The following is a 17,658-nucleotide window of genomic DNA, read 5'->3' as shown; positions in this document are numbered from 1 at the left end:
GAAATACACAAAACTGTTTATTGTATTTGAGTGCATTCTTATGAATATAAGATAATATATGAGTAATAGAAGAAAGACAGCATGTTTTTATCTGATATTTTGTCGAACATTATTGATTTTGGAATCAAAAAAATATATTTGTTTAGTCTCATTTCACTCTTCTGCAGCACTAAGTGCAATGTCAGAATAGTTTTGTAATCTGGACAACTGCACTCAGACAGCAGTAAGAATATTAAATGTCCCTTTTGAACTGTGGCAACATTGGGGGGCTGGCACGAGGTGTGAGTTGTCAGCTGCCTGATGGACAGACCCCATCAGCCGACTATTGAAGAGTTTCTGCATTGCTGTCATTCCTGCTGGGGGTAGCTGATAGCAAGCACCACTGAAAGGTAAGACAGTGGCTCTCTGTTCTTTCTGCAGACAAGCCTGCTACATTTACAGTAAGTCTTGTCTTGATTTTGTTGGCAGTAACTCTGGTGTTTTGAATATTTTATGTAGTTTCCAAATCTCTGTTCATTTAACACATGGTTGAGTGGTAAGAGTAAAAAGTTGTGCATGTTTACTTCAACTAATTTCCAGCTTGTTGTATCTATGTGCTAGCTATGTCTGTCAGCTTAGCCTCTCTTAAAATGACTGAAATATTTGGACTGTTATTTAACACCACAGCACATATGTTTTATTTCAAGTGATGAAGTGATTTAAGCCGTCCTATTCTCTTTGTTTGTCATTATTCACCTGTTCTGTCTTCAGATGGCAGGAGGGATCTTCTCCAACGTGGGCAACCTGTTTGAGGTGGACTGTGCTAACGTCCATCCCCTGGTGTGTCACTTGTGCCAGGAGCAGTATAAGTCCCCATGTTTACTGGACTGCTACCATATCTTCTGCGCCCGCTGCCTACGAGGTCGGACCAATGACTGCCGCCTCAGCTGCCCCCTCTGTGGGTAAGAGATGAAACTTTGCAGTTGGTCGTGCTCAGTTTAGATTATGAGACTTGTACTGCATACCTAATCCACAATGTGACATATGATGGTAAACCACAAATCCTTAAATAAAGTGAAAACATTGAGTCCCAGGTCAAGAAGAGATGTTTTTGGTTGTCTATAGACACATTTCTTTGGCAGTACAACCTCTGATAAGTTTCATTGGACCTTAAATCAATAGCTTCATACCTATTGATCAAAAGGTTCAAAGGTACCTATTGATTTAAGGTATGAACAGTTTTACCTTCAGGCATAAAGAGGCTCCCAACAAATTATGTTATTATTTAGAGACTATTGTGACCTAAATCATGTCCAGGTTTGGGTAGGTCAGAGTGGCTGAAGCAGCTGCAGGGTCACCCCCCTCTCTTATTTAGCTTTTGGCTCCAACACTGAAAGGGGCTAAAAGTTCCATTAAGCCTGGTCACATAGTTAACAAAGCATTCTGGTATTTGGCAGCAGTGCCATCAGCTTAGGATAATCAAAAGGAGTCACATGATACCACAGCAACCTGTTTCATTCCTTGTATAGGGAGAAATTGTGGTACACAGTCACCTTCAGGTCAGTCGTATCATTTTTCTCTGACAGAAGCGATTGTCAATATTAGATCAGACTGGCAAGATTGTTTTATATTGAAAAACTGGAATCACATTTCAAAATAGCAGATATAGATCTGAACAAAAAACAATTTTAGTCTAAAAAAAAAAAATTTAACACGTGAAAGTTCAGCCACATCAAACTCTTATTCAAATAGCCTTCCTGGGGAAACTGTAGATGGATAGTTACACTTTTTTCCTACCTATGTGATGTTATATTCCAGGACAACACATTTCATTGTTGTGGATTTGTTGTTTGAGATGCTAATTGTTGAATTTTCACCTGTGTAGAATTAGTCAGCACAAGCCCAAGTAATATCAACAGAAGATATGTTGTCCATACAACATAGAAGTATCAGTATGTTAGGAACAACAACCCCACAGGCATCAAATCACCGTGCCCTGTTTTTTGTTGCCAGCTTCTATTTTCATCTTTTTTTCTGCCACAACAGCTGCACACTCAAGAGCCATGTAATCTAGCAATTCACTTCTCTATTAGTAGAAGCCCAGTAATGAAAACGAGATAAAACATGTTCAGCAGAGTGTTGGGAACAATTGCACCAGTGTAACTGAATCAAAATGAAGCAAATTTTGGACCATTTCAATTTAATAAGAGTGGTTAATGTGACGAAAAATAGATACATTAGCTGGAAAATCCAATTATAACATAATGTTAGGTCCTTTGGTGCTTACTGGTCTTGCTTTAAACAAGGTTTTTGATTCTCCAGTTTTTCCAGATATAAGTATTTAATTACATTTTCAGGTAGAACTGCATTATCTAAGAAAAACATGACAAATAATGTGATATTGACTGCAATTATGCTTAATTTTCTAAACTATTATTTTCCATTATTGCCTCTATCACTTTCCTGAGTAACTCAGGTGGACATTGAATAGTTAAAGTCCCTCTGCCTGGCTAAAGACATTAGTAGGCAACCACAGTTTTAATAAAATGAGGCAACCAAATTTTGCATCTAATCATGCTTTGGCAATAGCAAACATTTGTATTATGATGCAGTCTACACATCTTGTACAGCTCTATTTTTAATGCACAAATTCTTGCTCTGGGAAAAAATAAGCTTGCTTTCTAGCAGCAAAAGCTTTTATTTTTACTTCCAATATTTTTATATTTTACATTTATGAATGGCTGCAATAACTTACAAGGTTAAGAAAACTTCCAGCTATTCCATAAACCTTCCCAAGTAACTCACACTTAAAGTGTTTAACATAAAAAACCTATTCAGTGCATTGTACATGCTGGCTATCAGAAGCAAATATGTAAAGAAAATGAGCATTTAAATTTTATTCTAGATGTAAACCTTTATATTAATCATAATTGTCTGCCAAACATGAACAGAGCCAGCATCACATCAATTTAATTAATGTTATTTAGATTAAGGCACACTCTGGGGTGCGTAAAAAGATTAATTTGTGTCACAGTGTGCGGTCTTCTGAAAGCTAAATATTATTTGAATTCACAGTAAAATAGCGCCATCTTCTGGAATGCCACAGGAATGCACAGCTTTGAGTTGACATTTATTCTTTATTAACCACAAGCATTTGTGTTTTTACAAATCAGGTCTTCTTTATATGAACTATTTAATTACTACACATTTCAACAACTTAGAATTGTTTAAGTTTAAAATAAGGCTTTTTGAAAATAATAATTCACCCAGTTTTTAAAATAAAACATGAAAATGAGAGAAAACATAGATGCAGTGTAACACTGGATCTGTGCAGACATTTTCCAATTATCAGTTCATTCCAGCATTTGAGTTCAGTTCAGTTTTCTTCTTGATAATTTTCAGTCTTCATGTCATTTAGGCCCAACTCTTCATTCTGATCGAATGTGCGAGTGTACTTCTCCACAGTCATCTCAGGGTCCGCCTCCGGAGCGTACACATTCTGCATGTAGCTGTTCCCAGCTGAATCGTCCAGGACGACGTGCACTTTCATTTCTCCTGCCAGGATCTTCTCTATCTTCTCCCCAAACTCCTTTAGCTTCTCCACCCGGTCAGTGGAGCTACTGTCGCCACAGATGAAGGGGTTTTTGGAGACAATCAGGTCCTTAATGTCTTTCAATAGCCCCTCCAGCGTGGTGAACTTCCCACCCAGAGCTGCCATTCCCAGCTCAAACTCCAGCTCCGGGATGAGGACAGAGCAGGTCTCTGACTTGAGCACATCTCTGGTCATGTCTGAAGCGTCAGTGACATGCAGCGTGATCCTGGTGCCAAGCGGCTCCGTAGCTCCACCGGATTTGACCTCGTTGGTCCGGTGGCCACAGCTGTCACAGTTGGTGGCCATGATGATGACCTCCTTGAAGTGGGGGATCTGGACCAGCTTCATATTGGTGGAGGCGGGTGCGTTGCACTCCGGGCAGTTTGTAGGGAACACCAGGACCTCTCCTTTCATAGCTTCCAGGTCGTTCCCTGAATGCTCCTCCACCTGGTCATCATCAGGCCGTATTCCCAGCTGCTCGTCCTGCTGGGCGGTCCTCTTGAACCGGGTCACTGTCAGAGCCTCGTCCTTTTGAGGCGCCAGAGGATTTTCCACAAAACTGTTCCCCGATGTATCCTCAATCACCAGCGTGAATTCGTGTTCAACATCTTTAAGCTTCTTCAGCTTCTGGATGAACTCGTCTATTTTCTCCGCCATTTGTGGTTCGGCAGCCCGCCTGGCAGGCTGGTCCTGCTCCAGCCCGGTAACAGCTCGGTCCAATAACCCCTCAATTGTAGATAGCGAACCTTTCTGGGTAAAAGGAGGTATTTCGAAATCCAGCTCAGGGATCTTGGTGACCGCACAGTCCGTCTTCACAACCTCCCTGTTCAAGTCCTGCTTTGTTTTGACTTTGAGCGTGTAACATACCCCCTGGTCCTGGATTCGGCCCGCAGACTGGATCTCGGTGTTGGACCAGCTGCAGTGAGCACAGCTGAAGGAGCTGACGATGATTTCTTTGAAGAAGGGGATTTTAGTGAGGAGCATGCGGGTCGTGCCGTTTTGGTAGCAGTTCATACATAAGCTCTCTATCTCGGTGGGCTGCCACTCATCGTCGTCCGCACTAATGTCCCTAAAAATGTTCCCACCGCGAACATTTTCCTCGGAAATAAAAGACATCTTAAACGCCGGATATAATCCTATCACAGTGAAAACTTACACGCTGTCATTTACTGGTCGAAGATTTCAGTTGCCAGAACTTTCTAGAAGGCACACCGTTGAGAACACTCTTGAGCGACTTCCGGATTGTCTTATTCGGTGAACATCTCATTTCGGAAGTCTCTGCTGCCCCCATCAGTATTGTTTTGAAACTGCTCCACAATGAAACTGCTCCACAATGAACAACTTCCTTTTTAATTTTTTTGTAAAACTAACACAGCTTTGTAGATTTTCATCTTTATATGATTTTTATAGAGTATCCATTTTCTTTTCATTTATTTAATTTTCAAGTGGTTTGTTCATATCAAGGAAAGTTTTATTGCTTTTGTCATACAAAATGCATTCCCTAAATTATTGTTTTTAATTTGACTTTGACTTTTCAGTTTTTAAAAACCACCAAAAGATGAATATAATGTCTGAATTGTCTTGATGAATATCCATCCAATGAGAATTATTAGAAATTCTTACTCCATTGGTTTTGCATTCAAATTAACTGTGCTGTCAGAAAAACATTAAAAATAAATTCGTATACACTGAAAATGAATAATGTAAAAAAAAAAAAACTTTCCAATGAATGACTTTTTCTTTTTCTGTTAAGAGTTATAAGATGTATGACTATTTGCTTTCTCTAGATACCATTCAATGATTAAAGGAAATAATGCCCTCCCACCAGAGGACCGTCTGCTGAAGTTCCTTGTGGACAACAACGCAGATGTTGAGGAGACGGTGCTTTGTGCCAACTGTGACCAAGAAAGTAACAAAAAGGTACAGCATTTTGTTTGCATCAGTTCATGAACATTAAGACAAAAGCCAAAAAAAAATTTGTTTGCAGTTTTGTTGTAATTGAAAAAGTTTAGATTATTACAGAAAATTACCTGGTTCTTAGATATTTTATTTGTAACATTTAGTCATGTTCTCCTAATGAGATTTGAACTTTAATCTCTTAATATGAATTATTATTTATTTAAATTTTTTGCCTTCTCATGTGTACACAGGACACAGGTCTGATGTACTACTGTAACACTTGCAGCCAGCCACTTTGTACCACCTGCCGAGAACTGACACACAAGGCCAGAATGTTTTCCCACCACGAGATTGTGTTGTTGGCCAAACGCACCAAAGCCAAACACAGAAAATGCTGTGAGTGCCACCTGTAATTTACTCCACAGTAATTATAGACTAACAAGCCAGAAAGCTGTGCACCCTCCTGGGCTCTGGATAGATTTCCTGCTCCATATTAATCATATTCTCGGGCAAAATGGTTGGTTATTTTTTAAAGTGTTCCCAAACTTGTTGTTTAAATGTGTTACAACAAATGTCTGTCAGTGTAAAAGTAAATTAAGAGCTTTGTTCACAAAAAGCATTTTTATTGAGAGCCCTGCAATTTCTTACAAATCTTGAGTTTTGTCCATGCAGTAGTTAAAACAGGTTTCTCTCTGCAGCTCTCCATGAGGAGCCCTACATCCTTTTCTCAACAGAGAATAAGTCAATGCTTTGCATCAAATGTTTCAGAGACATGCAAGTGTGAGTAAATTCATACTATAATTGTTATACTTTTGTTCCTCTATTGTGAATTGGCGCAGGCAGTTTTGTTTTGTTTTGTTTTGTTTTGTTTTGTTTTGAATTGACTACCTTTTTGCAGGGAGAGTCGAACTCACTGCATCGACATTGAAACAGCTTATGCACAGGGTTGTGAGATGTTGGACCAGGCTGTGCTGGTGAGCAACTCATGTCTGTTCTCTTACAAATTTATTATGCAGACAGCAATATGCTGTATTGTGAAATACTTCAACTTTCAACAGTTGTAATAAAATGTCATGTCTGAAGTGGCTCGGTAGCTCCTTCAGGCTAATTTCAAAATAAATTAATGAAATTAATTTCCATTAATTAATTTATTTTTTTTATATAAGTGATTTTTATGAAGATTAGATTACCTTCATTAACTGTTCACAGTGACCTTGCCTTTTAACTGCAGGTGGTGAAGGAGCTGCAGACCTCAACCGGAGAAGCAATCCATCTGCTGAGGGCAATGATCGGGGAAGTGCGTCTGAATGTGGAGGAAGAAGAAAGTGCAATCTGTAGTCTGTTCAACAGTTTGCAGGTCTATTTCTTTATATTGTTCTTCCCTTTATTGTTCTCCTCTTTGTTTCCTGAAACTATCAATATAAACTCTATTTATGTATTTTCTGATCAATTATATTAATGGTATCCTGGCATACATATTTGGGGGGTGGGAGGGTATATATTTATAGAAATCACAAAATATTTGTTTTAATATTGCAAAATCTGAAATCAGCTGAGTTGAGAAAAAGACCTAAATAAAAAATATGACACAAAACAGTTTTGAAGCAGCTTAACAACTTGGTTTTGTAAATAAAACCACAAAAGATTAAAAAACATGATAAATTGATAGAAGTCCTTGAGTAACTTTGGGAAAATTAATACCTGAATAATTTTACGGTACATTTTCCCTTTTATTTTGAAGTAACATGACTCGACTACAGTTTCTAGCTATGCTACCTTCTTGTTAAAAACAATGTTTCTTTCACCATTGTTTTTTTTAAGTCATGAGGTTGAGTGAACATCCTCTTAAAATACACATCCTACTTGAATCTTCCTAACATGATAACTACCCATGGTCCAAAGGTAATAAGAGGCAAAACTGCTCCCTCTTTTCAGATGTAAATCCTATTCCAGTTTTTTTCTGTGGACATAATAACTTGCACAGTGATTTCTCATCTTTCTTCAAAACACAAGATTCAAATATGCCATAATTTTAGTCATTACAATTGCTATGGCCTCCATCTGGCTCCATTAGCGCTACTTGGCCACTGGATGTCTCTATTAATCTAAATGTTAGAAAACACAGCTTTTTTTAACAATCCAACAGAGCAGAGAACTTCACTGTACAATTTAAGCCATTTTCTTTCACATTCTTGATAATTTATTAGGTACTGCAGAGCTCAAGGCCATTGTCACATCATTGTGAGGATAATGGGGGATTTTTTTCTCTTCTCATTTGACAGGAAATGCTAGCAGAGAGGAAAAAGACTCTGCTGAAAGCAGCTCAGAGGTAAAATAAATATCTGTAGAGAAGAGCATTGTCTAAATATGTGTCCATTTTTTGCCACAATTGTGTATCAAAGTGATATTGTATTACTCTCAGGAGTTGAGTTGAGTTTCTGTTTTTTTATTGTTACACTTTGTTGTAATGACTTCAAAGGTGATGAATAGCACCCTGTTTTCCCCAGAATAATCTGCTCAGCATCAAACATATTTTCCTGGATAATTTCCATGTTTAATAAATGGAACACTGAGTTAAAATCACTTCTGTAGAAATATGCTGTAATTTTAAAAATAATATTTAGAACTTGTGTGAAGATAATAACTGAAAATAAAGCTACATGAAGGGTATTTTTACTTATTAAATGCTAAAGTTTAATAAACCAACTATGGCAGGAAATCTGAGGCAGCCTGCAGGGATTATAGTTTGTGTTTCCTCATTTCAGGCAATTTGACAAAAAATATTACCTACATTATGCCAGATAGCGTTAGGCATTACATTATGAAAACATAACTTCTAAACTGCAATAAAGACTCATTTAAAGTTTGAATGAATGTTCTTTAAAGTTTAAATCTGACTAGTTCAATAGGTTAGATAACTTTTTAATATATAATTGGATTTATTACTCAAACATACTGATATCAGGTGCTTTATGTGTCCTGGCCATTCTTTAAAGTCTGCAAATTGTCATCTCTAATGAGTGGATCCAAAGCATAATCTTAAAAGTAACACCACCAGGAATTTGTTGTTTATTGAATGCCTTGTGAGTAAGTGTGTGTGGCTGAATGAAAACAATTTTTAGATCCAGCAAAGTGCATCTCTGTCTAAATCCATCTCATGCTCTCTCTATTGCCTGGAAGCCATCCAGTGGTTTATGTTCCCAGAAGGATGGTTAAGGCTATTTATGTCACGCTTTGTGTATCTGCATCTGTGTGTTTGTTACAAGAGAAGACAGATAGATTAACTCCTGGAAATACTGAGTGTGTTGTTTGTGGTTGCACCTCCTGAGCTGAATCCTCTGTGTACTGTGGCATGCACAAGTTTAAAGGTGTTGTCTTACATACTTGTTCATGTTTGCAGTCAGCATGAGGAGAAGGAGAAAGCATTAAAGGAGCAACTGTCTCACCTCACTGCTCTACTTCCAACACTTCAGGTGAGGATAAGATCACAACTTGATTCCAATGATGATGTCAAAATTTTTGGAATAAGTTGGAAAGGCAACTTATCATTTACTTTGGATGGGGAATCGATACAGAAATATGACACAAATCAGAATTTAGTAAAAGTAAGCAAACACTTGTTAGGCTGACTTTTAATAACTCAAACAGATAATGACGCTGGAAACTAGAGCTAGATGTCCAAGGCCTTGAGTTATTATTTATGGAAACGTTCTTTCTTTTGCAGTGGCCCTTTAATTTCTGTAGAATTTACTACGTTTTGTTCCTTCTTCTGATGTTTTTAGGTCCATCTGGTCACCTGCTCAGCCTTTCTCAGCTCAGCCAACAAATATGAGTTTCTGGATATGGGATATGTAAGTATTGTGATTAACAGCTGAAGTGGTTATTATTGCACTTCATCAGAACAATGCAAAATGTAAAAATGTAGCAACACACCAATACAAGTCATAATGAGCTATGTATAATTATGTAAAATTCAAAAAAATTATACAGAAAACAGAGAAGTTCAAAACAACAATGACTTGAAGAAATAGAAAACAGACTAAGAAAATGAGAAAAGACAAAAAGATAGATACAGTGCTTTGCTTTAATAAATGACATTTGCTTTCTCAGCAAACAACTCTGAAAACAAAAAGTTTACAGTCTTTTCAAAGAAGTTTTATTGGCAAGAGAAAGGTTACTGTATTTGTTGGATTGAATTGGCTTTTAAAAGGAGGCTGTCCATAACTCCTCATTGAGGTGAAGCAGGTCACTGAATCAAACCCGGATGTTTTTGCTTGCACAGCAACTCATGGAGAGGCTGAAGAGGATTGCAAAACTCCCTCATCGACTTCGGCCAGTGCAAAGCAGCAAAGTGAGTACAAGGCACTTATCAAGAGCTAAAATACAGTGAAAATGCTGGCACACTGACTTTTTAAACAATTTGGTATTTGTCTCCTTAACAATGCAGTTTGACCTTTTTTTCTTTTTAGCTCAGCCCCACTGAAATGCCAACCAACTAATATAAGGTGTAGATTCAATTAGAATTTTGTGTGTGCTAAATGTGTGTGCAATTTTTTTTTTCAGGTTTGAAAACTTAAAATAGACATTTGTAATGATGGGTTTTGCTTAGGGCCAAAATGCAGACAGGATTAAGATGCGATCACTTTGGGGAGGACCAAAACACAAACAGCTGTAACTTATGCCAGCATGATGCATGCACTTAGAGGAAGCCCATCCATACATATAGATTATAAAATACAGCCAAAAGGGATAGTTGCACATCCTCAAAGATGAAAGCATTTTGTAAAATGTAGATTGTGCGGGAAAATACCGACTGCTGACATCCTCTGTCATGTGGCATGTGTGCACACAGCCACAGAGCTAAAAAAAAAACCTAAGAAATTTTTTTTATAAACTGAGCAAAATTAAAACAGTGTGATGGTCCAGAAGTGTTTCTTTTATTAGTTTCATACATTTTAAATGTAACCTATGTTTATATGTATATATATATATATATATATATATATATATATATATATATATATATATATATATATATATATATATATGTCAAAAGGTTGCATTATTCTACACATTCTTAAAATCTAAGGCATTGATTATTGATTGAAAATCACCTTGCTGGTGGAATTCCACCTTTCAGATTTTCTGAAAGTCTTAGAACTTCCAGAACAAAGACCGGGTTCATCAGGTCGGGACCTGGAGTTATCAGATTTTCTGAAAGTCTTAGAACTTCCAGAACAAAGACCGGGTTCATCAGGTCGGGACCTGGAGTTATGAAAATGAAAAAGTTCAGCCACTTTCTCATTCAACTTTTATCTGTGTTTTACTATGAAACAAAGTCAACTGTGACTTTGTGCAAAAATAAAGCTTGCATCTGCTTTTAATTAGTGTAATTTGAGTTGTGAATCCAGTGCAAAAAGAAAGCAAGTGGTGCAAGCAAAATTGAAAGAAAAAAAATTAGGGACATTGAACACTTCCATGAACAAATTACGGAAAATATAGCAATTTTGTTTTGCCAAACTAATTTCAAACTGTGAAAAACACAATGTTTTCTATTACATTACGCAAAAAATATGTGCCCTGAGCTGTGAGGTATTGTTTTCTGTCAATAATAGACATTGTTTCTAAACTATAGAATTTAATAAAACCTTTCATGCTTCCCACATTGCTCTGCAATTGAAATATTGTCATTTTCTGTTGCTATGTGTTAATTTTTGGCATTTTCCTGTTCTTTTGGAAGCATTTGTTGTGACTAACTAACTTATTTTGACTTTGTGCTTGTTTAGATCAATACTGAGTATAGGAGTGAGTTTGCTCATTGTCTGGAGCCTCTGCTCCAGATGGTATCCCGCCGTCCTCCTTCTGTTGCTGGTTCCACAAGTGTTGCAACAAGGTAATATCTTCTCCCTTAAATCCTTTTGCAGTGTTTTCATCTGCCAATTGTCTGCATAGCAGTTTGTGTCATTGGCATCTTTTAGGTTCTTTCAAGAAAGACAATAATCTGGGCAGAAAATTCACACATGTAAAGCTTCCAAGTTTACAATCCCCAAATGGTTCGCAAGTGCAGATGCAGCGGAAAGGAGGCGCCATGCTGAATCCCGCTATGCCAGTTATTTTGTCTGCCTCTCTGTAAGCTTTGTACTCTGATATGTTTGCGTAATTCACCTTGTTAAATGGGGGCCTTGATTGGGAGAGCATTCCCAAATTAGAAAGCTGTGGACTTGTTGTGACCAGACAACGTTCAGGTGATGAATGGATGTATGGTTGCATCAATAGATCATGGACAGAGATTATTTAAAACATACTGATACTTTACGGCTCAGATGTTCATTTAAAAAATTCTTGAAATCAAAAGTCGGTAAAACCTGCTCCTTGTTTTTGTGCCCATCGCAGACAAACACAAATACGTTTTCCACATCAGTGTCTCTTAACTATTCACAGGTCCTTAAGCCTATCCTCTAATGCCAGCATACTGACGTTTCTCCAACGTGTTTAACGCCCCGCAAGTGCAAGACCCAAACTTGACAGGGATTGGTGTTTGGCCGCCTGAGACTATTTTTATCATAATTTCACAGAACTGTCTAGGATTCAGCTGCAGGTTGGCACTCAAGAGCTGTTGGACTGTTGATGTCACAGCTTTAGCACAGGAAAGGTTTTAAATTGGCGTCACCGCTGTGAGGACATAGTCTGGGTGTGTGGGGGATGACTTGTGTGACAGTGAGAGGAGGATATATGTTTTAAACAGGTCTGTCACTGCATTAGTTCCGGACAGGGAAACCGGAGGCACATGAGCCTAATGGATTGGAGGTAAATACTTGTTTATTTTATCACTTTTTGATTATTTGAACTAATGATCTGCATGACAAGCGACACATAAACATCTCATCAATACACATTTGGCAAGATAATAGTTAAAGAATGAAACAGAGATTTGTTTGAGTTTGTTTTGAGGGCATAATCTCATCATGGATCAAATCTTTCCTTTCCACTCACCACTTTTTTGATTAACTTGCAAATGCAATGAATAGATGATAGAATTGACAGATGAAAGGGGGAATGGATTTTCCTTAGTATGTGGCAGTTTAACTACTACGCTGCAGCCTTCTGCCTTCTCATAAATACTTTTTTGAAGGGTTTTGCCTCTGTCCTTTATGCATTTAAAATTCATATCTTAAAGCATGTTCCCCACAGATAGCAATGCTTGATGCAAACCAGACGGGTTGATGATGAAAAGCCTGCTTGCTGACTGTATTTTTGTCATAATTTCCCTCTAAAGATCAGGGAAGTGCTGCAAGCTGGTTCATTTTAGTAACTGATGCCGCTTTACTGCTGTTATAATTTTCATCTGTAATAAAACCAGGATCCTCTATGGATATTAAATATAAAACAGAAGCACTTACGTCCAGCTATTGCAGATAAGCTTCTTTCAACGTTAATAGTCACTGTGAAAGTGTTGAAGCCAGACCTGAATTTGCCATTCTTATAGCTGCAAGTTGTTTGGAATCTGGGTGATATTGACATTTTATTACAAAACTGAAACATTGCAAACCAGTTTATGAAAATGAGATGCCAATTTTTGCTTGCAATCTTTTAAACATAAACATTTAGAAGATTGTGAGGAAATGGCCAGCAAGTAAGCTGACATGGAGCCCAAGAAAACTACAAAGTTTTCACGTCAGATCTTAGAATCTGCATAGCCGCCTGTGTACTCTGGTCTCTGTGTTTCTGGTGAAATCAGAAGTGATACTGCATAGTTAGCACCAGGTAGCTGTTTCATTTTTTTTTAGTTTTGCAGTACTTTAATATTTTTTTACTCTCCATTTGGACTGTGTGATTATTTATTTTTAATCGTAGATTCACTGTTTTTTGAAGGGTGTACTTGGATTCTCAAAATCTGATATTATGTCAGTGGCCTAACACCACAATCTTACAAATATTGGTATAACTAGTATTCATCGCAATGCCTGAGACAACCCACTGTTACCTTTCAACCTAACTTAAAAGCTTCCTATTGAGACAAGACTGAAAATGTAAAAATGCAACAAAGCTTTGTGACTTATTGACTGAACAAGATGATATGATGTTGCTTCACTGAAGTTGACAGAATAAGGGAGGCTTGATATCATAGATCAAATTGCACTTTTATTTAAATAAGAGGTGCTCAAATGCACATTACAGAACCAAAGTAAATATTTAAATGAGAAGTGAGGGCCTGTACTGGGTGTTATGTGCTCTCTGCAGACTCCAGTCCCCTCTCTCGTTACCCTGCCACTCTCCGTCTCTCAGTGAGATGCCGGTGGGCTCGGTGTTTGGGCGAAAGCCGACATCTCACAGGAATATTTGCACTAAGGTCCTCCTGGCTGAGGGCAGGGAAACCCCCTTCACTGAGCACTGCCGCAACTACGAGAATGCCTACCGGGTGAGTGAAGAGTGTGAACTCAAATCTCAAAAGAAAACAAACTAAAGCTGGATTTAAAAAATGTCCTGCTTCAGGACCTGGTCAATTTACACCAAGATTACAACATGAACTCTGCTCTAATCCCAAAATTTTGCAAAAGAATATCCAGCTATCAGTTTACAGATTTAAGCTCTAGTAAGTTTGGCTTGTACAGCTGAACTGTGATTGGAAGCACACCAGCCAATTGTGTGTTTCTGATTTCTTATTCTTAGATAAAAGTAACATTCTGAAGATTCCTTCTCAGTTTGTTTTCCAGAAGCCAATTCTGTGTTGTGAAACAAGAAATTTAAGCATAATGTTCAATATTGAGACAATGTTGTCAGCAGTGTTGTCAAAGATTTGTGTCACAAGCAGAAAGAAAAAATGTTTTGATTGTGACAGCTGCTATTGTGGTCTGAGAACTCTTGTATAATACATTTTTTGGGGAAAATGCAACACTGCACTTCATTTCAAAAATACTTTAGTTATCTTAAAAGGAAGCTAAATGAACACATTAATCAAAAATGCTGACTTTTTAAAAAATCTGGGATCAAATAAGAGTCAGTATAAAATCAGCAACTTTAATTCCTTAAACTTTTGAAACAGTAGCAAAGTTTTCATAGTCAGACGCACCAAACAGAAGGCTTTTCATTCACCATGTTAAGGGAATGTTTTGTACCTGTGTCTGTGTGTGTCTGTGTTTCTAGACTCTGCAGACAGATATTCAGAATCTGAAGGACCAGGTCCAGGAGATGCACAGAGACCTGACCAAGCACCATTCCATCATCAACACAGATAAAATGGGAGAGATTTTGGACAGATCCCTGAATATTGACAATCAGATTGCTGCTCAGTACTCCACTGTGGAAACCATGAGAGTTATGTTTGAAGAGGTGAGTATGGAAAGACCGGAGCTTTAAGGGAGTTTGAACTTTGTTCTTATGGCATTGACATTTCAAAAATGTTAAATGCACACACTTTGCTGAATTCCTGTTGTTATCCCTGAAATAATATTTAATGATTTTTTTATTTTAATATTAAATTAAATTGTAAGGGAACCCACACAACAGAAACTTGAAAAGATCCCCATTTGCATGGGCTCTATTTACAGAATAATGAAACTGAAAAATAACTAAATTGTCAGAACTCATGTTTCTATAAAAAATGTTTTGTTAAATAAATTGTTTAAATTGGTAATAAAATCTTTTAAAGTACCAGATTCCAGTCATGGACAAGGTTGAAACTTATTACTACAAAGTTGTGAAAATTATTTCTATTTAAAATATAAATGGTAGAACTTTTGTTTGACTTTAATGTGTTTCTTCCCTTCCCATTATGTTTGCCAACCATGCCAGTTGTTTCCAATACACAACAAATCCATTAATGTAAATTTGTTCTTTTCTTCACAGATCTGGGATGAAACTTTGCAGATGGTGAATAACGAGCAGGAGATCTATGAAGGTTTTTGTCCATCAGTGACAACACAAATCCACATTTGTCCCTAATTACTTCTCTTCCTTTTGTTGTGTAAAACCTGCCTTAATTCTTCTCTGAACTTTAGCTCAGCTTCATGACCTGATGCAGCTGAAACAGGAGAACTCTTACTTAACCACTATCGCCAGACAGATCAGCCCTTACATCCTGTCAATCGCTAAAGTCAAAGAGAGGCTCGAGCCCAGGTGCAGTAAACGTTGTTACTATGCTCATTATGTCACAATGACTGGATGTTTTTACCAACATTTATTTTGTTGAAAAATAAAGTTTATAAATAAATAACATAAGTTAGTTACTTTATATATATATTTTATCTCTAATTTTTGCATTGCATTGCTTCTGGTTTATAGTCAATCCAACAAATTGTTTATTTCTGCATGTTGCATTGATTTAAGGTTTCACCAGTCTTAGTTTGTTTTACAGTGAGGTGTAGAATAAATGATCTGTTGACTATGTATAAATGTATTGATTTATTTTTAGGTTTCAGGAGCCTAAGGAGCATCTTGATGATCGCACTGAAACGATGCTGAAAATCTATGAGGACAGCACAGTGCCAAAGGACAGTCAAGACAGGTTCTGAACTAAACTTGTTGGAGATGTAGTTTTGTAAATTTGCAGAGACAAAAATTTTTCTACTTTGTAAAGTGATTTCTTTCAAATAAAAAGATAAAGTAGATATATTGAAAGAAAAGTTAGACATTTTTTGGGTTCTTTGAACCAATTATTTGAACTGGACTTGTTTTAATTTTATATTTGGTATTTAGCTTTTAAATGATTATTTAAAGTATGGATTATTGAGAATATTGTGCATGGTGGGATTTTAAGTAATTATTTATAATATGTTTTTTTGGTTTTTTTTTTTTTTTTTTGTCAGCGACAACCAGAGTTATGTCACAGATCAAGACAGAAACAAGAACAGCCGCAACCTGATTCTGGAGCCAGCAGAGATTTCTGTGAAGAGCATTCGAGCCGGCAGGCAGCGGGGCCCTGTGGAGACGTCCAGCAAAAATGACATTCCTTTGTAAACACCATGTCATTTCTTTTCTGACCCGGGTCCCTTCTCCAGTGGAACAGCATGCCTTAATTCAGCCATAACAAGCCCAGGATGGTATATGATGTCCTTGCCTGCTGACATGTAGAGCAATACATGACATTTTCTCTGCACCAAGCTGTCAACAGCTCCAAGGTGAGCTCTTGAATTGACACTAACTGGATATACGTGAAAGCAGGAAACTTACAGTTGTTTGACTCCAATGTTGACAATCGTCTTTGTTCATCGAGAGCAAAGATGACTGCACTGCAGAAAATTACTTTATTTAGAGTAATGAACCACCTTATTGAAAGAGAGAGAGAGATAGAGACTAAAATCTGACCTCTCAGTATTATGTTTTTTATGTTGTATTTCTAAAATGTTAACAATGTGAAAAGTACAGTTGTATGGGTTTGCTTTTTGCACAATGTATTCATTGCATAAGTCACTTTTATGATGGGTTGTGATAAATCACATATGACAGGTCAGTTTAATTTCCTCTAAAGACTGTTGGATAACCTGTGACTGCCATTATTGCAAATGAAAATGTATGTTGATTGTGGCATATTTGAATGCATATTAAACATTTGAATCATGCCCTGCATCCTTCAAAATAAAGCAACTTGTTGACACTTTCTGGCATGCAGTTGCTACATGGAAAAGGTTAATAGTGCAACTGAAAACGTTACACACAAATAGAACAAGATTCTTTAGCAGTTTTATTTTTTTTCCCCCCACATCATTTTTACCTTCTATCATCCTGCTGGTCAAGTTATCACAGTATTCTGTGTGAAATCTATTTGATCTCCCTCTCACGTGTTTCACACATCTTGGTGTTTGGATGATGCATCAGCAGTCTTAAATAAAATGTAGCCCCATTTCGTTGTGCATGTTTTGGATTTCTGCTTGTTCAACACAAATGGATTCAAATGATGCATCTTTAAAAGGCTACTGCAGAACTAGCACTGTTTTCAAATTCACACGCCAAACACTATATTTTGCAATATACTATATAGAGAGCTCTCTTTTTGTTCCAGTATCTAAAATATCAACTCTGACATCTTACCAACTTTATAGTGTGCCAGAAAATTGCTACATAGTACAGCAATTGTTTTGTACAGTGATTTTTTGATCCATTAATCAATTGTTTTCCACAGATAACCGCAACAAATCTAGGATGGAACAACAGACATCTATCTCCCCAATGACATCATCATCCAGCCTGTT

At 37.2% G+C, this 17,658-nt stretch overlaps 2 protein-coding genes across 5 annotated transcripts; one reads left to right on the top strand and one right to left on the bottom strand.

The window, feature by feature from the left end:
- The first annotated feature begins 9 nt into the window (after positions 1 to 9).
- On the top strand, positions 10 to 17,070 carry LOC122834305 (RING finger protein 207-like). 4 transcript variants are annotated; one of them, XM_044122622.1, is made up of 19 exons: positions 10 to 389; positions 751 to 941; positions 5,359 to 5,491; positions 5,722 to 5,866; positions 6,169 to 6,250; positions 6,369 to 6,444; positions 6,702 to 6,827; positions 7,753 to 7,799; positions 8,871 to 8,943; positions 9,253 to 9,321; positions 9,753 to 9,821; positions 11,257 to 11,363; positions 12,233 to 12,277; positions 13,712 to 13,889; positions 14,615 to 14,800; positions 15,317 to 15,368; positions 15,469 to 15,586; positions 15,882 to 15,974; positions 16,276 to 17,070. In XM_044122622.1, the coding sequence occupies exons 2-19, from the start codon at positions 751 to 753 to the stop codon at positions 16,424 to 16,426; spliced, it is 1,941 nt and encodes a 646-aa protein (XP_043978557.1). In that variant the 5' UTR covers positions 10 to 389; the 3' UTR covers positions 16,427 to 17,070. The 4 variants fall into 4 exon arrangements, with proteins under 4 accessions (XP_043978557.1, XP_043978558.1, XP_043978560.1 ...); XM_044122623.1 differs by having other exon boundaries at positions 10 to 440; XM_044122625.1 differs by lacking the exon at positions 12,233 to 12,277.
- zpr1 (ZPR1 zinc finger) lies at positions 3,097 to 4,865 on the bottom strand. Its single transcript, XM_044122627.1, has one exon. It carries the CDS (start codon positions 4,685 to 4,687, stop codon positions 3,356 to 3,358), a length of 1,332 nt encoding a protein of 443 aa, XP_043978562.1. The 5' UTR covers positions 4,688 to 4,865; the 3' UTR covers positions 3,097 to 3,355.
- Positions 17,071 to 17,658: the final 588 nt, after the last annotated feature.

The sequence above is a fragment of the Gambusia affinis genome, linkage group LG07 (genome assembly GCF_019740435.1).
Source record: "Gambusia affinis linkage group LG07, SWU_Gaff_1.0, whole genome shotgun sequence".
Classification (NCBI taxonomy): domain Eukaryota; kingdom Metazoa; phylum Chordata; class Actinopteri; order Cyprinodontiformes; family Poeciliidae; genus Gambusia; species Gambusia affinis.
This window is presented reverse-complemented; position numbering and strand designations above follow the sequence as displayed.